At 47.8% G+C, this 25,013-nt stretch overlaps 1 protein-coding gene across 5 annotated transcripts in view; it reads right to left on the bottom strand.

The window, feature by feature from the left end:
* Nucleotides 1-24,646, bottom strand: part of DCAF1 (DDB1 and CUL4 associated factor 1) — a 101,141-nt gene extending 76,495 nt beyond the window's left edge. For 3 of the 5 annotated variants that reach the window (XR_012906544.2, XM_075939456.2, XM_075939460.2), the window contains exons 1-2: nt 19,597-19,745; nt 6,934-7,051 (exon numbers count right to left, since the gene is read on the bottom strand). Coding sequence is in view for 4 of the 5 variants with exons in the window: in XM_075939456.2 (XP_075795571.1) it covers nt 6,934-7,043 (110 nt within the window). In the remaining variant the exon portion in view is untranslated. Of the gene's footprint in view, nt 1-6,933; nt 7,052-19,596; nt 19,746-20,568; nt 20,648-22,476 lie in introns of those variants that run through there. The other 2 variants (XM_075939457.2, XM_075939459.2) reach the window with 2 other exon arrangements.
* Nucleotides 24,647-25,013: the final 367 nt, after the last annotated feature.

Below are 25,013 nucleotides of genomic sequence, written 5' to 3'. Positions count from 1 at the left end.
GCCAAATACTATAAACCACCCAACAATCCCCGTTCAAAGTGTTTCACCAGAAGATTCCAGGCATCCACTGGATACGTATCAGCGAGTCAGAGAGGATGCCTGCCTCGCCTTCCCAAAACACTGACCCCATATCAATGTTCAGATGATAGGCTAGCATGCTGCAATGACACAACTTGATAGCTGGGACTCAGCAGAGAAGCAACGGAAGGAAAGCACTTTTTCCTCCTCTGAAAGAGGCAGCGCATCCTGCTGAATCACTTCGATACGATTCATAAAGTGAGGATGCTACCATCCTGCTATCACACTACTTCAGAACTCTGGCTCTGATGGCCTATGAGACATCAGGTAGGAAAACTCCTGCCCACTGCAGCCTCCCCTGCACAGCATTTCAGATTGTTTTTTGCCTAGATGTGACCAGGGGGCTTTATTATTTTTGCTCTCGGGAAGTAGGCAGAGGGTTGGAGGGCAGGTTAAAGAAAAGGGATATCTCACCACCATATACTATACGAGGTAAAGGAGACTAAATGTCACAGGAGAAGGCTTTGCAGCCCTGTCCCTGCTCACCCTGTAGATGCAAGGGGCATACCTTTTGATTTCTTCCCTCTCCTCACCCACCTGAAATAACAGTGAGAGATGTAGTCCTGCTCAATTCCTCAGACAATTAGTCAGTAGTTGTAGGGCTGGAATAAGGATCAACTAAAGCCGTCACCCGCCCACAGAGCCCTACCTCAGAGTAACTGCTCATCTGCACCAGGCAGGAGAGCTGTGGGAGCAACTTTAAAGTTGTGCATCCCCCTTGACTGAACCGGGACATTAAAGCTCCAGGCAAAACCCAACCATAACAAGTGAACAGCAATAAGAAATCCTATGTTCCTGCTCCTCTGGAAGAGCAGAAGAGGTACCTGAGAGTAGAAAATGCTATGTCAGAGACATTGATTGTTATTTTACAAATGAAAGAAGACCAACACATTTCCTGGCATTAAGTGCACCATGACTGTGTCCTTTTTCTGAGGTTTTCCAGTAGAAAGATACATGGATAAGGTCAAGATCTGAAATTCAAAGCCTTTGGCAAAATCATTTTATTCTCATGGCATCCCCACAATTTAGGTCTCGCTGAGGCAGCCACAGCGTCTGCCTACAATTCCCCGAACAGCTGCATTCATTCCTAAGGGAGTAGATGAACTTCTCTTTTCCGGGGGCTTTTCCCCAGAGTTTGCTGCAGGATTCCACTCTGTCTCCAGCACCTTTCAGTATATGTTGGGTGCTGCTGAGGAAGACCAGAAAGGAGTAAAAGCACCTGTTCCATTCCCCCATCATGAGCTGCACTCATTTGCCAAATCTGGGCAGTTTCACAACAGCAAGTTTTAATGTGGTAATCAGTAATGAGAAGAGAACTTCCTTGTTTGGCCAAAGACAATTCACTTTCACAGGATTCTTCACTCTGTGGGGTTCCAGTGTTTGATACTAGTCAGCCTGATTCTGAAGAGAAGTAAACTGCATCTTGAAGTGAAAGGTTGCCAAATCTGGGCTCTCGATTTCTAGCAACAGCAAGTTGTACAATTAGGGACACCTTTATATAGAACATCCTGCTGCCAACACTAATAGTTTCCATGGGAATTAATAACTTGAGTGTGCCTGCTAAACACAGAGACCATGGGGAAGCATAAGAGGAGACATAGTCTGAAGTAGTGTTTCTCAACCAGTGGTGCGGGTACCCTTAAGGCTACTCAAGAGAAGTCTGGGGGGTACATCAACAACTGAAATTTGGAAAAAACTGAATTTGTTATAAGTTTTACAGCGCTTTATTATTTTTTTACTTTTTACACCCAAAAATTTCATTGCCTGCCCAGCTACGATTAAGTAGTTTAACCAAATGTGTTGCAATGGTAGGATAAATAGTATATGTCTGAAAACTGTAGGTAATGGGGGTACTTATAAAGGGGTACTTAATAAAAAAAAAAAAAGGTTGAGAAACACTGGCCTGAGGCATCAGGTCTAAGGTTTTGTCTACACATAATCCACTACAGCAGCACTGTAGTATTGGGATGTTACCGTGTAACTGAATAGTCATGTAACTGCATGAATTCTTAGTGGTTACATGGCTATTTGATCGTTCCAGGGGTGGGGCCAGCAGCCAGTGTGCTCCTGGCCCCACTGCCAGGGAGCCCTTGCCACTCCTTGGCGTTGCCTCTTTATTAGAGGCAGCAGAGCAAGGTGGCAACATGGGAGCCAGTCCGCATTGGGATCTGGTTTAAAAACTGGCTTCCTGTGCAGACCAGCTGCCTGTATCAGAGGCAACAGCGCAGGGTAGCAGCAGCCTCTGTCCATGGGGGTTACAAGCTCCCCTTGGACAGCGGCTGCTCCACAGGATGCTGGGGCAGCCTCTGTCTGCAAGGAGCTCTGACAATTTGCAGACAGGGTTGCTTTATAGCAACCTCCTCTCCCCCCTCCCTGCTGCCTCTGATAGGAGCAGCAGTGCAGGGAGAAGAAGTCAGCACTGGCTCCTGCCTCCTCCTCCCCCCCCCCCACCCGCTGCCTCTGTAGGAGGCAGCAAGGGGGGACAGGCAAGTCCACAGAGCCAGCTCCCTGTGCGTATCTGCTCCTGCCTGCCCCCCTCGCTCTATACACTGCTGCCTCTCTATCAGAGGCAGCAGTGCGGGGGTGGGGTGCTCCCGCCTCCTCCAATATAAAGAAAGCAAGAGGGGAAATGCACATAGTCAGCAAGATTAACCGATAAGCCCAGGTTTATAGGTTTCTCATATAGTCATCTACATGTTGCCATCCCTACTGTGGTAGCCCTTCACTGAAGACTCATGTATGCCAACAGGAAGGATTCTCACATCGCAAGCAACAGAGTCATACAGACTTAATTTGCTAGTGTAGGACAGGTCAGATAAAAACCCCATAAAAAACCCCATACCTCTCACAAGTAGCATAAGCTGTGTCGCCAGGACAAGATCTCTCACCGATACAGTGCTATGTATGCTCAGGCTTATGGTGGTATAACTTATGTCACTTGGAAAGGGGAATATTTAAACCTGAGTGACGAGTTTTGCCAACACAGGCAAAAGTGCAGACATAGCCTTAGAGTAGTGGCAGGGCTGCTTTATCTTCCCTTAGCAACAGCAGCCGCCAGGAGCCTTTCCTCTAGCCCAGGATCACTGTAGCAGAGTGTACAGCAGCTACACCCCAACATCAACACATGCTCCATTCTGAGTGCATGGGGAAATAGCAAAGCGTGAGCGGTATAGAGCCAGTGGCTTTAGGTACCATCTAGGCATCCCCTTATATAAGGGGTTTGAGGATCTGGCCCATAGTAGATACAGAACCAGATCATGTCAGCTACCCCCAGATTTTGAATGGATGCTGTTGCATCTCTTCATATTTAAGTATTCTAGCAACACTTTGCTGATTGACATTGTCTTCTAATCAGCCTCTTCACTTATATTGGGTTTGTACCTTCTGACACTCTATTCTGAGACACGGTTCTTCATGATTCTGCCAATCACTACTTTAATTTACTGTTATTTAATTTTACTGCCCATTTATAGTAGTTATCACAGGTTATACTGAAGCCTCAACACCTTGGGAGTTTGCTTGTAGCTAACAACTAGTTTTTCAGGGTGTTTTTCATAATGCTTCAGTATAGCCTTCAACACCACGCTTGGGTAAGTGCTGTTTTGCCCTGGAAGATTTTCTCTATTTCAACTCAGAAGGAAAAAGGAAGCAGAAAGATGTCACATCTTGATAAGCATAACCACAAGTTCCTCTATAACATGCAAAGGAGTCAGATGTGCCTTGAAACATCACTGAGCACAACCAAGCTCTGTGAGGAGCATCTAATATTCCTACTGGAGACACTCCAGGAGACACCCTTAAATCTAGGCAGAAGCCAGTCTGCAGCACTTCTAAGCCCTGTCCTCAATGCAGAAAATTGAGTCAAGCCATGCTGCTGAGCTCCTGAAAGCGGAGACTCTATTATTGCTTTCCATAGCAATGTGACCTAGCAGTAGCTGAATTTAAATGTATTCTCTTCACCAGCTGCCTTAAAACGATTTCTGTATCTGCCTGAAGCCAAAAATGTCACTGCCAGATCTGTACAGAGCTTTGGCATCACCTTCACAAGAGCAAGGAGCAAGAGCCAGCTGCTCTCCAAAACCACGCTGCTGAAGCTGCTGACTCCAAACAGCACTAAAGCAAAGCCTTTGGGAACCACTCTTCCAAAAGGCTCAGTGTCCGCTGACTAACTTGGAGGACCTTGTTTGCAATAGTGAATGCTTACTGAATTAGTCAAGTCCATCAGGGAATCAGTGTGGTAAGGGAGCTGAGATCCTTCAGAGATGTTTGCACAGTAGAAGTACTTTCTGTGGTAAGTTCCAATAGTAAGTCTATTCAGTGGCAAATGTGCTGACAACACAGAGATCCTCACAGCTTCTCACTCCAAACTTCTGCACAATCAGATTCTGTAGCTAGAAGACAGTGTTGGAGCTTCTATCCTCTGTGCAGTCTACCATGTTGAGTCCTACAAGCAGGGTTGGGAAGGGGAACTCTGAGGGTAACTTACTTGGGCCTAGTCTACACTACAGAGGGAGATCAGTCAATCTAAATTATTCAACCTCAGCTACATGAATAGCATAGCTGAAGTTCACCTTACTTACCATGGTGTCTTCACTGCATTATGTTGACGGAACATAATCTCCCATTATTTCCCTTCTGCTTCTCAAGGAAGTGGAGTACACAATCATGGGAGAGCACTCTCCCATTGATTTAGTGTGTCTTCATGAGGCCTGTAAATTGACACTCACTGCAGCAGTGACAAGTGTAGACAAACCCTTGGACACAGATGATGTAGAGGACACAGACACAAAGTACATCTCTGAAGCACCATGAATTTAAGTGCATTAGGACAACTGGGTGTCTGAGGTAGGGATGTAAGTGACTAGTCAAATTATTTGATAAGCAAATGCTTATCAGTCAACTAGCAACATGACTAGTCGCTTCCCTCCCCCCACCTTGCTGCCTCTATCAGAGAGAGGCCGCAGCAGAGCACAGCGGAGGGGGAAGGCAGGATTCAGTGCTGGGAGGAACTGGATTAAAAGCCGGTACCCCCAACACCATCTCCAAAGGGAGAAGGGGCAGGAGAGCAGCAGGGAACTGGCAGCGCTTCCGCCTTTGAAATGTAGCAAGAGAAGGGGCCTTGCTACATTTCTAAAGCCAAGTGCTGCCAGGAGTGTGGGGCCAGTGGGGGACTCAAGCAGCCGGGGAGTGCGGGAGTGTCCCCTGCAGGCCATGCTCCCCGCGACACTTCCGCCTTTGAAATGTAGCAAGAGCTGGCAGAGGCACCCTCATCAACTAATCAAATAGTCGATGCAAGTTACATTGACTATTCGATTAGTTGATTAATCTAAATTTAACATCCTTAGTCTGGGGATTTGTTGACAAGAGTCCTCAAGGGCTAAGACTGTTGCCATTGTTGTCATCTCGAATATTTGCAGATCTGGCAATATCTGGTGTTCTTTTTAGGGATATAATAGTGTAGTCGATTAACCAATTAGCAAAAGCTTACTGGTTAATGCTGGACTACTCGCATTTCTACACACACACCCCACTAGTAAATTTTTTAGCACCTTGGCCAGCAGCCCAGCTCAGTCCTGGTTCACACAGGGTCTGGGACCTACCCCCATTGCAGCTCCACATTTCAAGTGTATTAGGATCCAGGTGGTCAGGTAGTCCAGCTCAGTTTTGGCTCGTGCCGGGTCTGGGAGCTCAGCTCCCACCCCGGACGGGGGCTGCGGCCACCCCTCAGTGCTGCTACTGTATCATTAGCCTCATGACAGGCAGCCGGTCTGCACGGGGAGCTGGTTTGTAAACTGGCTCGTAAACTGGCTCACCTCGCAGACCAGCTGCCACCTGGCAGCAGTGTAGAGTGGCAAGGGGCTACTTGGAAGTGGGGCCAGGAGTGCACTGGTTGCCGGCCCCACCCCTGGGGACTACAAAATAGTTGAGTAACCAATAAGAATTCATTGGGTTAATCGACTATTCAATTAACCGATATTTAACATCCCCAGTTCATCTTAAAACCCCACAAGGATCTTAGATTACCCTAAACGTATTGTTTAACATCTCACGACTTTTAAAACAAACTTGTGATATTCTGAGGCCTAACCCATAGTTTTTAAAGGTCTGAGTGTGGCAGTATTGCAGTCCAGAAGCTCTTCAACAAGTACAATTCTGCTCTTGCATCCTAGATTTCATGACTTAGTGAAGATACTGTGTAAGTCACCTCAAACCTTGCTTCGCCTACTCTGAGCTGATTGATGGAATCAGTGCTACTACCTCTTCCCACCAAAACAGAACATTCATCAAGGTAGCCACAGACAAGGGATAGAGCATCTCCTCACACATACAACACACAGGCAACATCGTATCCAGAAAGTGCAACTAGTCCCTGATCATTAGAAGATTCTACTAGAGATTCAGGGAGTAAGATGGGAGAGAGCGCCCCACTGTTCATTTACAAAACTGTCTGCTGGAATTGGCAAGCCAAGCTCACAAAAACCTCTCTATTCATCTCAATTACTTATCTCTTGTATGCCTTCACACAATCTGGCCAGTTACAGCAAGACGGAATAAATTTGTTACTCTCCACCTCGGACTACATTTTACAAGTTTCAGCCGTAGTTCTAACTTTTCTTCCTTATCTAAATACCAAATTGCACAAGAGGATGAGAAAATTAAGGGAGTTAAACTCAAATATTTTGGAGACAGTTTATATAAAGTCTATCCATTGCTCAATTTTTAAGCCAAAAAGAATATAAGCTACCAATAACCCATCAGCTACTTTAATGACGTCCAGTATAAGTCACCACATGTCAAAAGCTGTTCTTTTACTCACTGTTGTTTGCATCTCAGAGCTTATTTAATAGAGCATACCTTGTAAGGATAGGGACCATGTCTTGCCCACTGCCATGTTCTTTCTCCCATTGCTCCAGCAAAGCAGTGAGTTCAGCCTTGGAGTCCACATGCCCAGCGCCTGAAGTCATGGCTTAGCCTAAGGAAGTCAGATGGGAAGAAAAAAAACAAAGATTAACTATCAAGTTGGCCCACTCAGTTATGCTGACTCTTGAAAAGAAGTATAAAATCATGGTTTAAAAACCTACTTGGCAGCTGCAAGGGAGGGAGGAATCTAAAGCATCAACATATAAAAAGCCATGGGATATCATTCTTCCCTCAGGTATACTCCCAAATTAAGGATGTAAAATCCCCTCTAATTGGCTCACTGTTTATAGGAAGGGTGACTGAGGGTTGCTTCAGTCCAGCTGGGCTACAGTGCCTCCCCTCCCCCATCCGCAGCAGGCAGGGACCTTCTCCAGCCCCCACTGGTTAACCAAAACTGGTAAGCCTCCACCTATTAAGAGTGAGGCTTACCAGTTAACCATTCAAATTCCTAACACAAATGCAAGCCTACTTTGCAAACACAAATCTGGACTGGTGCATGCAAATCCTCAACTGTGATGGATAAAGCCACAATCCTGCCCAAAATTGGAGGGGGGTTTTACAGGTGAAGGTACAGCTCCACAGGCAGATCATTCCTGTCCCTTTGCTGTTATTCCTAAATTTGCTCAAGAAACAGCTCCTGTCCAACACCCACTGGGAAGCAGGGAAAATGACAAGAATCATACTAGCTTTACATTGCCACTGCAGTCCCATGGAGCCTTACAGAAGCAGCACAGGAAGGCTCTCTCTGAAAGCTGTTTGCAGTGGACTAAAGACAGAAAGTGATGCATGGAAGGGATCTCTGCCACTATCCCTTCAAGCCTTCCAAGAACAGCCAGGTGGGAAAGGAGGAGACAATCACATGGACACATTTTCTCCTTTCCAAAAACTTCAATGGGAGGGAGCAAAAGAGCAATAACTTCAAGTTTATCAGATACCTACTTAGTGCAAACAAGAGATGGATACAAAACATTTGCCACTCCAGGTACAATATTAAACTTTATATTAAGGGGTTGCTGTCCCTGAGCCTCACTAAAGATACCACCTCTCATCTTATCTTTTGGTCTCCAGCTAGTTAGCAACTATCAACATTTTTCAAACTTGATCACAATGCACCTAAACCACTGATGGTCCATAATTTTGCAGATGGCTCAATACACATGATCTCTTTTCCCCCTCACTTTCTAACCTGAGAGGGCTTTGATAGGGCTTGAAATACTGGCAACGTAAACTACAGCCTTTTGTGGCATGTTGCAGGCACTGAGATGATCTCAAGGAAACTGTACTTAGGCTAATCTACAGGGAAGGTGATGATGATGTGTAGCTTAAGAGCGAAGAAAGAAAATGATTACAAAAGACATTCCCACTCCTCCAAAAAATGTGTGTTAAGGCTTCCAGTATTTGAGCAGTGGTGACAAACTGACAGGTAACAGATGCCAGTGGATATTTGCTATCAACTCAACTATAGTTTTGTCATAATTAAATAACAAAACATAGATAGAACTTTGCCGAGCTATTTAGACTGCAGGCACCTTAAAAGGAGAACACAGGCATACCGTGCCCATTCCACTTCCTCAAATATACATTACAGAAAGTCAACCGAAGGCAGAAATATGGAGAGAAACATTGCTTAGTCTACATTACAAGTACTGCACCTTAGCTAAAAGTTCAAATGATCAACTGTCAGTATTTTAAATCAAACGGACCACTGGGCGCCTTCAAATGAACAGAAATTTTTTTTCTGAATAGAGACTGAATGAAGAAAATTCTATTTCTCAAAGACTCTTGTATCATAGGTCCCTTTGATCATAATGTATTTTGATTGATTGTTGTCTTATGTCTAATGAGCTAACCAAATTGGAAACTAGTCATGCATGAAACTGGCAGGAATCTCAGGGCAAGTCTGGGCACTTAAGTGAAGATGCTCCAATGCCTAGACATGTGAATGGGTAACCAGTTACCCAGTAAGCATCACCCTAACAGGATAATGGTTAACAGTTACCTGGGAGCAACCCCTCACCTGGGACACTGCTGGCTCCCAGCCCACGTGGACTGAGAGCCTCATGCAGGGATGGGCTGGAAACAGCCCTGTTGCCACTTCCGCCACATGCTATGAGCACACACATGATGGGAGCCAGCAGCCCAAGTCCCCCTCCACTGCCACTCTCCCCTTCCCCCCAGTATACAGACTGGGAGCCAGCTCCAGCCAGCCCACCTCCATTTAATCATTTAACTGGTTAACTAAACAGAATTTTACATCCCTATCTATGCCCATAGGACAAGCTCTCCCATCCACATAGTTAATCCACCTCCTTAAGAAGCAGTAGCTATATTGACAGGAGAAGCTCTCCTGCAAACTAACCCTATCTATGTCAGTAGTTAGGGTGATAGAACTACATTGCTCAGGAGGGTGATAGAGCTGGCCACAGGGACACCATAGATCCAAAAATAGTGGAAGATTAACCTTCCTATTCCAAAATGTCCAGCCAAAGGTTATTTGGATATATTACGGTAGCTCCTAGGGCACAGTTGTGGTAGGTACTGTACAACAGTTAGTACCTGCTAATACATGTCCCAAACAATCAAAGAAAAGGGGACATACTAGGGATGTTAAAGATTAGTCGACTATCCGATAAGCATTTGCTTATCAGATAGTCTTTTGACTTATGAGATAGAGGCAGCAAGGGGGGGAGGGGAAGAGGTACTTCAAAGTAGCTGTGCGGCACTGCCGCTTTGAAACCCCAAGGCAGCATTTTAAAGGGGCAGCCACTGCACAGCTGATCCCGGATCAGCTGTGTGGTGGCTGCCCCTTTAAATTGCCACCACCGCATTTCAAAGGGGCAGCTGTGGAGCCCAGGATCAACATTTCCCCAGAACCCAGGATCTGCTGGGGAGTTCCCAGCTGACCCCGAGGCTCTGCTGCCCCTTTAAAATGCTGCCTTTGCGTGTTTCAAAGGGGCAGCTGCCGTGGAGCCCGGGATTAGCTGGGGACTCCCCAGCTGTTCCCAGGCTCTGCGTGGCACTTGCCTGGGCTTTCCACATCCCTGGGGACTCCCCAGCTGACCCTCGGTTCCGCGGAAGTGCGGCGCAGAACCTGGAAACAGCTGGGGAGTCCCCAGCTAATCCCGGGCTCCTAGAAGCATGAAGTATAGCATGGAGCCCAGGGTCAGCGGGGCAATGAGTCCCCTGCTGACCCAGGGCTCCATGGCTTTGAAATGCACAAGAGCCACGCTAGGGACTTTTGTGCATTTCAAAGCAGGCACGCAGCCTGCAGCCCAGAGTCAGCGGGACTTCCTGCTCGCCTGGGCTGTATGGCAAGTTCCTCAGTCCTCTTTTGAAATGTACAAGAGCCCCAGCAAGGGCTCTTGTACATTTCAAAGGAGGAATGTGGAAGTGCCTATTGACTAGCCAGTTAACTGCATTTTAACAGCCTTAGGACATACTACATTTCACATAACATCTTTCCCTGTTTATTATGTGAAGCATTCACTCACCACAAAGTTAGGCAAGGAGAACTGAATGCAAACATGCAGATCACTTGAGAGGCTCTCTTTTAAGACTGCACAAAATTCAAACATGTACCAGAAAAAGAAATCTGATCCAAACCCTTGAAGATTTAGATGAACAGCAAGACTCACATATAACAGATACATACCAGCCAGAGGCAGATATAAAAGATATCCTCTTTCCCTTTAAAGGGTCCTGACACAGTGGCCTTTCTAGACAAGTCAGCTTTTGGCTCCACGGGGGAAAGACGGACTGGATTTCCCACTAGGACTCTAAGGCTGGATCCCACTATAGTAGAGTTTCCTCTCCTCTAAAACAATTCTTACAGGCACTGGCAGATATCTAATAAAGATGTAATTCTTCATGATTGTATCTACGCTTACTAAATGAGCTCACTAGCTACTGATGAATGCATTTTCAAGCCTGCACATAATAAATAAGGATTTCAGACCATTATTTCCACAGCAGACCCATCATTATTTACTACTAGCAGATGTACCCGGCGCTGCTCGGGTCTTTAATTGAAATAATGGGGTTTGTGTGGAAAATAAAAGGAAAATGTACATGGTTTTTTCTTCATTTTTGAAAATTACAATAATTTAACTAAAACAATTATGTATTAATAAAAGAAGGAAAGTGATTCGAACAATAGACAGAACATGCTGATAGACAATCTGTGTAGTTTTTCTTTTGCTAGAATAAAGAGAGGATGGGGTGCAGGATTGAGGGCAGAGGGTGGATGGCTCAGAGCAGAGCGTTCAGTGGGGAGGGCTCAGGGCGGGGGTGCAGAAGTGAGGGCAAGAGGCTGGGAGGCTCAGGGTAAGGGGTGGGACTGCAAGAATGAGAAAAGGGGCCTAGGAAGGCTTGGGGGCAGGGTGCTCAAGTGAGGGAAGGATGGCTCAGAGCACAAGGTTCATGGGGCAGGGCACTCAGAGCAGGCAGCTGGGAAGCAGTGAGCTGAGGGGGCCGCCCATGGCAGAAGCTCCTACCAGGGGGTCAAGACTGCACTCCCAGGATTGCAGGGACCAGCCCTGGACTCGAGCTGTGACCCCCCCCCCCCACACACACACACACTCCCCACATTCTGTCTGTGTCAGGGAGAGGAGGTGCTGGTGGTCAGCCCCAGCCTCCAGTGGCCCTCTCTCGGCCTGCAGGCTGTCTGTGGGGAGATGGGCAGGGCTCCAGAGCCAACCCTGACCTCCAGCAGCCCCACCATAGCTGGCAACAGGGGGCTAAACCTGGCCTCCAGGAGCCTCCCTCTTCCCTGCAGGCTGTCCTGCAGGCCGTGGGAGGCAGGCAGCTACTTATCCAGTCTGGTGACAGGCAACATGGTAAGTCCCCACCCTGCTGGCCACTCTCTTGGGGGTGTGTCTGTCCCCACTTGTCTCTCTGCATATCGCTCCCTCCTGCACTTACTACCCCCAGTGGTCACGCTCAGGATTGTGTCCTTCCAAACAGCTCTCCCTTTCCATGTTAGAGTTAGGGATGTTAAAATGAGTTTAATAAACTAACCCGTAAATTTCAGTGGTTATACAGTTATATGTGGCGGGAGGGGCGCAAGAGGCTCCCACCTGTCTCCCCACCTCCTCCCACCACTCTGATACAGAGGCAGCAGCACAGGGAGGCAGGCAGCTCCTCGGGAGCCAATATGCACGGGAACCGGCTTTTAAGCCAGCTCCGTGCATGTACTGGCTGGCAGTCTGTGTGTAACCGTGTATATGGTTAACTTTCAAGGTAACACTTTCACATCCTTAAATCATTCCAATCCTGGAACTTCCTTTTTTCCTGGCACAACAAAACCCCACCCTTGCTATGTTTGGGTAAGAGGGAGTTTCATACCAAATGTGGTGGTCCTAGCTCTTACCATTCAGGAGTGCTTGAACAACAGACTCACAGACAGACAGACAAGTAAATCTCTTTAAAAAAAAAAGAGAGAGAGAGAGAGAGAGAGAGAGCGCGAGCCTGGGCACACCAAGCATGGGGCTTGTAATTGCATTTCATCTTTTCACTCTTCCCAATGCCAGTATTTTACTCCAGGAATACAAATGCACTCAGAGCCTTCTCAGCTGCCTGTCATTGATTCACCCTAACCGTAAAGAGCAGTTCACGCTTCATTTTAGATCTCTTCCCTGGAAGCCACAATCCTTCTAGCTGAAACAGTAAAAAGATTGCTCTGGAAATACTGGCAAGAGATCAGCAGAGCTCAAGTCTGGAAGTCATAAGAACGTACAATCTTCACCCTTATCTACTAGACATACAACACTGCCATACACAAAACTCAAGACATCTAGTGAAAAACCAGGAATCCCAACTTGTGCTAGAAAGTTGGATCATTACCAGAGTAAGTCATAACAAAGACTTAAATGCCAGAATTAGCCATGGTCTGGTATATTCCTGATTTTTTTCCAACTGCATACACATTTAAAACTAACTACTCAAAGCATCCAGTACATACCAATTTTTAAAATTATTCTTTTATAACAAACACAAGTAGATCTAAATCCCACCATACAGAACAAATACTACACATCAGAAAAGACTTAAGCCTGGTCTACACTAGAAAACTAGGTTAACCACTGCATCGATCACATGTGCAAAAAAAAAAATGCAAACCCCTCAAGGGCTTAGTCAAGCTGACCTTAGTCCTCATGCAGACACTACTAGGTCAACTGAAGAATTATTTCCTCGACCTAGTTACTTGAGGTTGGGGATTACCCACCAACAGGAGAATCCCTCCCATCAGAGCAGAGACAATCTACAACAGTAGTCTTCAACCTTTTTACACCCAAGATCACTTTTTGAATTTAAAAGCAACCCAGGATCTACTCACTCCACCCCACTACCTCCTGTCTCTCCCCAGTAAGGATGTAAAAGGTTAACCAGTGGGCTGGGCCCTCCTGGCAACAACACCACCCACCCACCCACACACCACCCTCCACTACCTGTGGAGCAGTCAGACCTGCCAGAACGAACAGAGCATCTGGGCCCCACCACCAGAGTCCATCCTGCCTGTGGAAAGCCGGTCACAGCAGCCAGCTCTTCCACCCTCTACAATTAGCCATATTGTTTCACTGGTTAACATTTTTAATGGGTATTTACATCCCTATTTCCCCACCCTCACTCATTTTCACCTGGTTGGGCAGGGAGTTGGGGTTCAAGAGGGGGTGCAGGCTCTGGGCTGGGGCAGAGGAGTTTGCAGCAAGGGGCTGAGGTGCAGACTCTGGGAAGCAGTTTAGCGCAGGAGGGGTCTCTGGACTGAGGCATAGTGTTGGGGTGCAGGAGAGATTATGGGGTGCTAGCTGTGGCAGGTAACTCAGGGTGCTAGCTCCAGGAGGGGGGTTGAGGTGCAGGCTCCCCCACGGGCACCAGCTCCCACTTCACACACCAGTTGCTGTCTCTGCTATAGAGGCAGCAAGGGGGGGGTGCATGTAGTAGTTTGGATTAACCAATAAATCCAGGCTTATCAGTTAATCATGTAAACCGCTATATGCTAACATCCCTATTCTGGGGCCTAGCTGCACCTATGTAAATCAGAAGGCTGTAGGTTGGCTTGGTATGGCTACAGCATTCAAGTGTGGATTATTCACACCCCTGGTCACTGCTGCCCTAGTGACCATAGTTTTAAACTCAGAACGAGCCTTTTTGGGGTGGAAAATATGCCTGACATCTCAAAATAAAATTGCTTCTGATTTAAAAATAAGACTTTCCATTTATTAGCAAAGCTATTGTGTACACAGGCCAAAATATTAAAACCTAAACCTGTAATAAGATACCTAAAGGACTTTGCGATCACAAGTTCCACTGACTTCTAATTGCAAACCCTGATAGAGCATCAGCTGATCAAAGTATTTCAACTTTTTGCATTGTGGAACTTCAATGTAGTGGAAGTTATCGCTAGCTGCGAGCAAAGTGCAGAATAGTTGTTTATCAGGATAGCTGTTTATCAATTGGGTCATCTGAAGAAGTGGGCTGTGCCCACGAAAGCTCATGATACCATCTACATGTTTTGTTAGTCTTTAGTGCTACCAGACCATTTGTTGTTTTTTAAGTTTATCAGTTTAGTGTTATTCTCACAGTAGGGATGATAATGAAGCACTCAACTTGTTTATCTATGCTGAAAACAAGTATGAAATTTCCTAAAAAATGTATACAATCAGGAAACAAATACAAAACATTCTTTATGTAACTGAAAATTATACAATGTGAAATGAAGAATTAAAAGCAAATTATTTAAAATAAAGTTTACATAATAATTTTGATCGAACCATAGCAGAACTGCGAATACTTAACATTCTGAAAAAGATAAATGGGCTTACAAGATCTGTGTTCATGTCATGAATAGGGTCTTAACACATCACAACAATTGCATTCTAACCTAGAAAATTGTGTTTAAAACTGTTCAACTCTCACTGTAGCTGAAGCCTAAAGCAACATTACAAAACTGCCATGAAAACCTACCAGCCCAGTTACGGAGTTCATTTTGGGCATTTGGCAAAAGAGCATTCTCCCTATACTTTTTTCCCCCTATGGGCTGAGGTTGCATGCCTCAAATCATAATTTTGCTGTTTTTTTTAAATAAGCTTTTAGCAATAATGGCTCAGACAAAATATTTCAAATAGTGGACCCAAAGCAAACCACACAGTTATATCTGCCAGAGCTCAAAAAAGTTCACAGCTTTAGGCACTATCCTACTGATAATAGAGGGGGTTAATACTGAACCCTAACAATGAGGATGTAAACATGAACACTACTGAACTATTTTACTGCTGGCAAAAGTATGCAAGAAAGGAGAGAAAATCTTATGAAGCTGCACAATTTACTAAGAATTAAATTACATTGTGGTGAGTTTAGAAGAGCATCACCAATTATTTCCCATTCAAATCCAGTCAGACAAAACGATTTTCTTGCACTTAGTGCAAACATTAAATAATTATTTTTAAAACTACCAATATTTTACTTGCCTATCAAAAGAAAAAAGAATGTTTAATCGCTCATACAAGTAAAATTTTGTAAGGCCAGCCTAAAATATTAAGTAAGGGTGTAGGTTAATGAATAAGCCTCACCCTGAATGGGTGGGGTTTACTGATTCCAGTTAACCAGTAGGGTCTGGAGCAGCTCCCCACTTACCCTAGGGGGCTGGAGCAGCCCCACAGGGCCCAAAAAGCCCCTATCTGTGGCAGACTGGTCCGGTCCAGCCCAGCCCTCTTACTGCAGGTACCACGCTATGGCTCCCCAAGAGCCTGCTGCGGAACACACAGCAAAGTCTCCCCTTGGAGCGGAGCCAGCAGCCCTTGCCTTAACCTGTCTGGGATGAGCTATTCAGGTTCACTGACCCATCAAAGGACATTCTATAAACAACAAAGCTCGGGAGGCACCTGAATTCACTGAATGAACTCTCCTGCAAACCAACAGTCTGGAATATGGGCTATACTACAGCATCTGCCTAAAAGTGACTCAGCCATGCACGGACAGGTATCACTCATGAAACGAAAGCCACATTGGGACGTACTTTCACACAGCAAGAGCAATGGGAGTCCCTCCACACGAGCGAGGTTACAGAAAGAGCTTTGGGGGTTCCTCCATTTATCTTCGATCTGGCTAATTACCTGTGAGACATCTCTGTCAACTGAAGCCTGAAAGGACTGTTAACCCATCCTAACAGAGGATATATTCCAGAGACTTGTTTTAAGACAGCAGTTTATTCCATCTCTGCTAGAAGCCTACACCAAGAACTATGTAATTGGTTCACAGGGGTAGTCGAGTTAGTCTAACAAGAAAAACTTAAAGAACAACAACATAGTCTAGTAGCACTCTAAAGAGACAAAACATGTAGATGGTATCATGAGCTTTCGTGGGTACAACCCACTTCTTCAGATGACCAGACTGTTGGAAGTCCAGATCCAAGGATAAATAAGAGGGGGGTGGGGGGAGAAGAGAGAAGGGGAGGAATTAAAAAAAAGACAGTGAGTAGGTAAGCTTCAGAGGGACAGCGGAGTGCCTTTGTAACAGGAAAAACTTAAACAACAAACAATCTAGTAGCCTCTTAAAGACGGAGTAGTTATAAGAGGCTCATAAGAACTATTAGTTTGCACTTGGAAAGGAAGATGACCAACACCAGATTCTAAACAGACATCAAGAATCACTGGCACCTTCATTGTTTGCTTGGTTGGTAGATAACCTGCAAGTCGATATCCCAATTCAAGCCATAGGCATGAGCCCTGCTTGCCAGCCGCACTGTCTGGCGTTCTGCAGATCGCCCGAACTCGGCTCTTCCAGGATGTAATCCACTCACCACGGGCGAGTAGATTACATAGATTGTCGAGCCCCGAGCATGAGAATTAAACTTGTGAATGAAGTGTATGTATTTGATTCCTTTAACAATTTTAACTGTTGACCTTTCTTTTCTTAATTATCCTTTAGATTCTAAAGCAGGGCTGGGGAAACAGGCCCAGGGGCCAGATGTGGCCCTCGGCTTACCTGGATCCAGCCCGGCCCCCCTGGTGTGCAAGGAAAATCTGGGGAATGCCTTTCTTCTTCTCGGGAGCCACAGTGAGGGGGTTTTTCCCCTTCTTACTTGTGTGTGGCCCCCGACTGATTTTTCTGTGGGTCAGTGGCTCCTGACCTATAAAAGGTTCCCCACCCTTGTTCTAAAGGATTGGCACATCGTGCTCTTCTGAGTAACAGCTGAGTTATACATTGACCTGGGGATGTAGCTGGTCCTTTGGGAATCAGAAGAACCTGTTCAGATTTGGTGAGACTGGTTTGCATAACCTGTCATCTGTGTAAGGCAAGGGTGGGCAATAATTTTGGATGAGGGTGAGGACGACTCCAAGATTTTGGTATGAGGTCAAGGGCTGCACTTGCCTATGGGGGATAGGGACTTGGATAGAGGATGGGTACAGAAAGAAGCTGGGGGCAGGGTGTAGGGTAGAAGTGGAGTCTGAGAGGGAGTGTGTGTGAAGGAGAGGATTGTGATCTGGGACAGACATTTGGGGTGCAGGATCCAGTAGGGGGAATATGTGTAGGAGAGGATTCTGGCCCGGGGTGGGAGGGAGGGCAGGAGAAGGGGTTGCAGGGTCTGGGAGGGAGTTGTGACTTGGGGAAGAAGGAAAAGGGGTGCAGAGGGTTTGGATGGTGAACTGGGGCAAGGAGTTGGAGGGAGGGAGGGGCTGGGGAGCCAGAGGCAGGTTATGGTTGAGAGACACTTACCTAGAAGGCCCCTGGCCAGCAGCCCTGCAAGACCCCTAGGCAGGCTCCCTGCCAGCAACAGCCCCAGGATGCTCAAAATGGCTGGCTGCTCCCTGTGGCTCCCTGCTCCAGATGCTAGGGGGATTGGGAGGGTTCATGCAATACCCTTGCCCCAGCAAAATCTCTTAGCTCCCACTGGTCAGTTTTGGTGAAGCCTCTCCCTAGAGCAGAGAGCTACTGGGAGCAGCCAGCTGCTTAAAGTGGTATGGGGCTGCCCTGAAACAGCTGGCTGTTCTGTGCCTGAGGATCCCAGTGAAATGGCCTGTGGACCAGATCATGCCCACCTTAGGTGTAAGTAGTGGCACAAGAGAACTGGAGTGTCCAAAAGGATTGCTTGTATGACTTCTTGCTAGCCAGTGTGGTGAACAGATGTACTCTTTTGTATGCCTCTTGGGCTGTGTGTAGCCCTGTCTCGAAGCAGTTCACCCTAAATTGACCCTCTCAAAGGTGTTCCCAGAAACCCACCAATATTACAACTGATATGAGTGGATACACTTATACCAGTACAGATTATTGCCATGACAGGAAACTGAGTGACTCCCAACAAACATCTTTTGTCCTGATATAACTCTGTCCGCACGATCACTTACACTGATTTAACTATTTTCATACAAAAATCATACCCTTAACTGAAATAGTTAAAACCGATACAAAACTGTGTAGACCAGGGCCCAGATGCTCCCATGATCATTACAAAATACTACTACATATTCCGTAAAGAGAGAAGGCATAATGTTCAAGCCAGGAGTGGGGAACCAAGGCCCAGGGTCTGGATGCGACCCCCGCCTTGCCTGGATCTGGACCCCAAGGCTCAGGGCCCCCTCCCCGGCACTGAGGAGCCCATGCTAGTGCTCCAGCCCCGGGGGGTGGCTGAGAGGCTGGAGCAGGCTCCTCAATGCTGGGGAGAGAGCCCCACAGTCAATCCCCCCTGGTCTGGAGCATACAAAATCTACAAGCCACCGGCCAACTAGGCTCTGGTGTGTGAGGGGAACATGGGGAGCACTTTTCTTCTTCCCAGTGGGGGCCACATCAGTGAGAATTTGGTTTTTTTCCCTTTTTTTCTTTTTTTTTTTTGACTTCACACTTACATGTGGCACCCAACTGATTTTTCTGTGGGTCAGTGGCCCCAACCCAAAAACAGTTCCCCAGCCTGAGTGTAAACACTCCACACAGCTCACAGCTGGTGAGGGGAAGAACATGAGGGGGAAGCAGGCGAGTCTCCAGTGCAGGGTGATGACAGTCACGTTGGAGATGTCAAGGGATAACCAGTGAATCCCGTCCCGGACAAAGCTCACCAATAACCAGCTACCCGAAAGGCCGGTGAACTGGCTTGTAAAGGACAGTTGGCATCCCTATGCCCCCAAAGCAGCGGGGGGAGGGGGGAGAGGAAGTATTAGGTGAGGGGAGGTGCCTGAGAGACAGGAGGGGCAACTACAGCCCACGCCGGGGACAGGCACAGGACGGGGCGAGGCGAGAGGTCCGCGAGCTCTCGGCGTGCAGAGGAAAGCCCTGCCGCGCACTCCCGGGGAAGGAAGGCACCGGGGGGGGGGGGGGGGTGGAGGGTGAAGCGCCGGCAGCCCCGCAGCTGGCCAGGCCGAGCGCATGGGGCCAGGACACCCCACTCGTACCCCGCTGAGGTGAAGCATCGCCCCGCCCCCCGTGGGCCCTGCTCTCCCCGGGGGGGGCGGCGCAGGGGGAAGCCCGACGGGGGGGGGGCGTCCCGCTGCTGAGGCGACACGCGAGACCCCGCCTGCCTGTGGCGCCCCCCGGCGGGGGCGGGGAGCAGGGGAGCCCCGGCGGCGCCGCGCGCGGGGGAAGCCGAACCCCGCCCGCTGCCCGCGGTACCTGCCCGACGTCCCGCTGGGTCCCCGCCGCTGCTCCCGGCCCCCGCGCTCGGCCCCGCACGCAGCGCGGCGGCGGCGATTGCTATGGCGGGCACACACTTTCCGCGTCATCGCGCTGCGGCGCCGTCACGGCGCGCGAAGGGGAGAAGCTCGCGCTCGGCCTCTAGGGAAACGGAGTTCGGGGGCGAACGGCTCCAGCGCGCATGCGCTCCTGCTCCACCGCCGGGGAGGGGGGGTTAAGAGACGCGGGGCAGGCTGGGAGATGTAGTTCTCTCCGTGGCTGCAGGCTCTATTCATTGCGTGCAGAGCAGGGGCGCAGGAGCCGCTGCCCCACGCCACTTGCAAACCGATATGGCACCGGCCTCCTCCTCCTGTGCCCAGCCCCGGCCTCTACGCTGCCCCCTCCAAACTGGACCTGGCCTAAATGGGATCCCAGCTCTGTCCCCAGTAGTCTCAACCCGCCCCCCCCCCCCCGGCAGGAGTCCGCACTTACAAAGCTACATGTAGATCCCCCCCCCCCCATACAGGCCAAGCAGGAAGGGGTGAGACAGGAATTCAAGCCAGGGCAAGAGACAACACAGATACCATGCAACCAGAGATCCCTACACCCCACAAACCATGCAACAGCCAACCTCCCCCTGCCCCCACCTCACCACCACTCTCTTCCCCTCCCTTCCCTTTTCCACCCCCAGAAGACACAAGGGACCCATGGACAGCCCAAAGCCCAGAATGAGTACTACAACCAGTACAGCAGCTTGGGGAAGGGAGGACTGGTTTGTTTTGTCAACTAGAAGTCCCAGTACTGAAAATGGAGACCTGCATGCCAAGACACACACCTCTATTACAGACAAGACGAGAGCAGCTGCGAACTGACCCATTTTACATAAGTCGGGTGTAGCCTCCAGCCCCTGGAAAGTTACCAAGAAAGGCTTAGGTTGGGCATTCCCTGCAGAAGAACAGCCAGCTTCTTTACCTGCTAAATGCCAACACAGACTTTTTAGGGTACAGGCCAGTTTTTCGTGCAAATTTCTCAATTGCTGTGTGAGAACCACCTGCATGAAAATAAAACATAAATAAGAATTGCTTTTCTTTCCAAGTTTTACCTACCCAGCCTGCGGTTACCAACAATGGGACTGCAGGATAACAGCCTGACTGCATGCTTGTGGATGTAGCCAGGTGTCAAGCATAATATATAAGTTTTAATTATTGGGACTACTATAACCATATTACTTTTCAATGGCACCTGCTCCATCACTGATCACATAGGAGTTACTCCGGGGATAAGTTGGCTCCAATCAGCCAGGTGAGTGTGCAAGGACACATCTGCTCTGAGCTGTTACAACTATATCAGTGGTCCCCAACCTTTTGGGGCTTCCGGGTGCCCATGGGCGGGGCCCGTACATGCGCCGCGCACCTGGGACGGGAGCCGCGCATACGCCTGGAGCGCAAGAATGGCTTGGGCCGGCCCTGGTCACTAGGCAGGTGCACATAAATGCCATGGCACCCACGGACACCGCGTTGGGGACCACTGCTATATTGTAGTAGGGTGGTACAGAAGCACTGACAAACAGATCAGCAGGTACATTCCTTCCAAGATGGTTGGTACTCCTTTCATAGATGGCACTACAGCAAGTCATCTCATGTTCCTAATCTCTCAAAAGTTAAGTAGTTAAAACGGTGCACTCAGATTGTAATATATGAAGAGCCACATAGCAGAGTACACTCCAAAACACTATTCACCATAAAGCTTGGGATGGAATATCTGAGACAGTCTTTACTTGTACCAAAGTCCAGTCTAGGAATTTGGGGTAGGGATGACGGGTCCAGTACTTTACCACGCCATGGGTGAATATATCATGCAGATAAAACAACCTCTCATTGTCACCATTACACTTTAGTCTCGTCTGTTCCTTAACTCGTGGCATTTGTTTATTTTTGAGCTTCCTTTTATTCAACCCAATAATTTCTTTCCCTTCTTGTTTTGCTCCACGACCATGAAGTGCAATATTGATGAATACTGGTCAATCTCTCTTCCCAGCTCCAGCTTCTTTCTAGCATTCAAAGCAGTTTGCTTAGGCCACAGGGCAGCTTTTCACCAGGCACAGAGCAAAAAGGGAGACTGACCTGCTCCAGTTCTGGCTCTGTCCTTGCACAAATTACTTGGACAAGTTTATTTAATCTCAGGGAGGGAACATGAGCTAGGGCTTAGAGTAGGGGACAGAGTCGGGCTGCTGTAACAACTTAGTGTGCAGGATTTGCCAGCATCTTTTCATCACATGTCCATTCATGGCATGGAGTAGGCATGTATATATCCTCTTAGGAAGTGCATATATCTAAGAGCAAATGGTAAGTGGATTCATGCGATTTTGCTTCTAGACCCGGACAATTGGGGGGGGGCTTTACTATGCAATTCCTCAGTTAAACCCACATTCATCTTCTAATTATTTTTCACTGCTGCACCCATCAAAGCCAGTACTGGTGTGTGGCCGTTGTCACACCACTTAGTTCTGGATCCATGTCAGACCAACTTGGTCTGTGTCAACTGGATCAAACAGGGCATAACAAAATTGAGCTATCAAGTCTAGATCCAGTTTCTTTCGCTCTGGGAAGAGGTATTCTTCCACCTCGGTTGTCTCTTCTCCTTGGAGGAGACTGCTAATTCAAGGTACTATGTTTACAAGGTAGATTAAGTTCTCCTGGGCCCTGGATGTTCCCTTCATCATCCTGTATAATAGGCTGTTCTTAGCACAAAATGTAGAAAGCAAAATCAGACTGTTTCTGTAACAGCTATGTGCAACTCAAAGGGGGCAGAAGGAATCCTCTTCCCTCTGTTCTAGAATACTATTGGATAAACCCACCAACCTTCCCAGACTGAGTTTACCTCTGCACTTCACTTTCACGGATGTGAAGCATGGACATTCATTCTTCCTCTGCGGGTTTGTTAAGGATATAAGAACGGCCATACGGGGTCCATCTAGGATCCGGTCTTCTGACAGTGCCAGATGCTTCAGAGAGAATGAGCAGAACAGAGCAATGCTCAAGTGACTCGTTCCCTGGAGTCCAGTCCCATCTTAGTTCCCACTGTTCTTCTGTTTAGTCACACAACTCCCCGTTTTCTCTACGCAAGTGCACCTCCCTTCCGACCACCTTCTCTAGTTTTGTAGGGCCAAACCTCTGCTGGGAAGGACTCTTCATCTTGTAAGGGGACGTGATGTCAGGAAGGTTTTATGAGAGCAGTCTTCCATTTCCTCTGGATCCTCGGCCACCTCCGGCAGTAGTCCTTGAGGATGAGCAAGATATGTCATTTTCCTATCCTGGGCTATAGGTGCCATATTGACAGACTTTCAAAAAGGGATGGTTTTTCCACCTTCCCTCAAGTGTTCCATAGGTGGGATTCAATTCTTGAGGGGGTTAGGGCCAATGGGATTAAGTCCTTTTCATGACAGTCTAGCTGCAGGCAGAATCCAACAGTGCTTAGATTCTTTAGCTTGCACGAGAATCCAATTGGGAGAAAGAAAAGGAGAGATTCCCATCCCGACCTGTCCTGTGATCCATCTCGCAAAGTGATGCTTCCATTCCACTGGCGGGCATCTTCTGTAGCAGGGGGCACCTCTCTTTCCAGCAGTGGAAATGCAAATTCTCCAGTGCTTCATCCTCTCAGAGTTGCCAACGGGGTAAGATTGCTTCCAACCCTGCTTAGGTTTCCTCACTGCATAGCAAGGGACTAAGCTGAAAGCTACTGGAACATTTTAAGTCCTTTGGAGACAGAGTGGAGGGGTTTTCTCTCTCTCTGTAACTTGTCCCTTCAGTTTTACCTCAGGCTAGAGCAGACTCAGATTATAGCTAAACTGAGCTACCACTGCTCCACTGCCAGCTCTGCTTCAGAGAAATGTTATGGTTCAGTCTCAGCCTGATGCGAGCACACCCATTCTTCCGCTCCAAGAGGCAACAGGTGCATTGATTGCTCCAAAACTATCGGTCCGACTGGAGGGGCAGACTGAATCGAGCGTTAACTATTTCTCGCCAGACCATAACGATGACTTTGGGCCTTCTCCCAGTCGGGTCGCTCTCCTCCTGGAACTGAAGTCTCTGAGATTGCTAGATCATAGCATTTCAACCCGCAGAAGAACGTGGATCTGTATGTGTCGTAAATATGCACATCCAGGGTTGCAACCACCTTGCTCTGCCCTTATTGCAATAGAGAAGGCAAATGTTGGAATAGAAGAGTCAACCGGAGACATGTCCCCCAAAACAGAAGAGGCTGAATGGAAGGAGAACGACAGCTCTCACTTGCTGCGAGTCCAGTTTCACATGCCCCTAGCTTGAGGTTCAGACAGGGCTGATGCAGAGCAGAAACCTCCAGACTGGAGGTCCTACAAGTACCTATGGCCACTCGTTCACAAACCTCTAGGAAGGCTTCTGGGTCATCGACTGGTCACATCTTAATTAACAAAAGGCCTGGTGCCATGGAGACCACCCGGCTTGATGCATTTGGGTTGAATAAGACGACCGGATTCATCAACAGGACTAGCTATCGCCAGCAGCTGCGGCTCCTGCTGGTTCTGTTGAACCAGCAACTTCTGCTGCAAAATGGCAGCTTGTATCCATTCCTGTGGGTCACATCAATCCTTGTCTTTCTCGGGCACCAGTTTGTTTCCTGGCCAGGGAGTGTATACTGGGTCTTACATTTCACCTTTAGGGCAACACTTTACAGGGATTCACAACCAGGCAGCTCCACTTCTTGGACCAGCAGCGAGAGCTCTGATAGCACAGTTGTTCATTCCAGCAATACTAGTCCTTTAAGAGTCTGAATTAGCCCCTCCTAAGTGAAGCCAGGTCCAGTTGTTACAAAAGTTTCCTTTGCTATTGCTTCAGGCCAAGCTCACATAGTAACACAGCTCCACAGCCAGCTTACTTTACCCAGCTTCTGATAGGAACGCTTCTCTCTTGATAGCTAGTGGATAGTTCTAAACAGCCCTGGTTGGCTTGTCTCGGCTCAGCCTCCTTCCTCCAAACTCTCAGGGAGACTATTTTTCTTCCAGCCAGCCAGCTCCCTTCTGAGGATATAAGCACTGTCATCAACTTCAGCTGAAGCACTTCCTGTTTCCCAATGTCTGCATTAACCCTTTCCTTCCTCCTTGGGTGCACAGGCCCCTACCATAGATCTACTGGGGCTAGGCATGAATGCTCCCAGCAAAAATACAGACTCAAGGCTGAACTCTTCAGTTGCTGCAGGACAGAGAATGCAAGAACTGGTGAAATGCCATGAAATTGCTGCTCATAGGTGGTAAGAGGCTGGTGCGGAACTATTTGAATTAATTCTTTTGCTAGATCAGTTCAAAACACACCTTGTCTGTCCTGACTATGCACAGTCAGATGTGAGAGCAGAAAAAAGTCAATGCAAGTAAGAGGCAGAGA

The sequence above is a fragment of the Pelodiscus sinensis genome, chromosome 11 (assembly GCF_052426305.1).
Source record: "Pelodiscus sinensis isolate ZL-2025 chromosome 11, ASM5242630v1, whole genome shotgun sequence".
Taxonomy (NCBI): domain Eukaryota; kingdom Metazoa; phylum Chordata; order Testudines; family Trionychidae; genus Pelodiscus; species Pelodiscus sinensis.
This window is presented reverse-complemented; position numbering and strand designations above follow the sequence as displayed.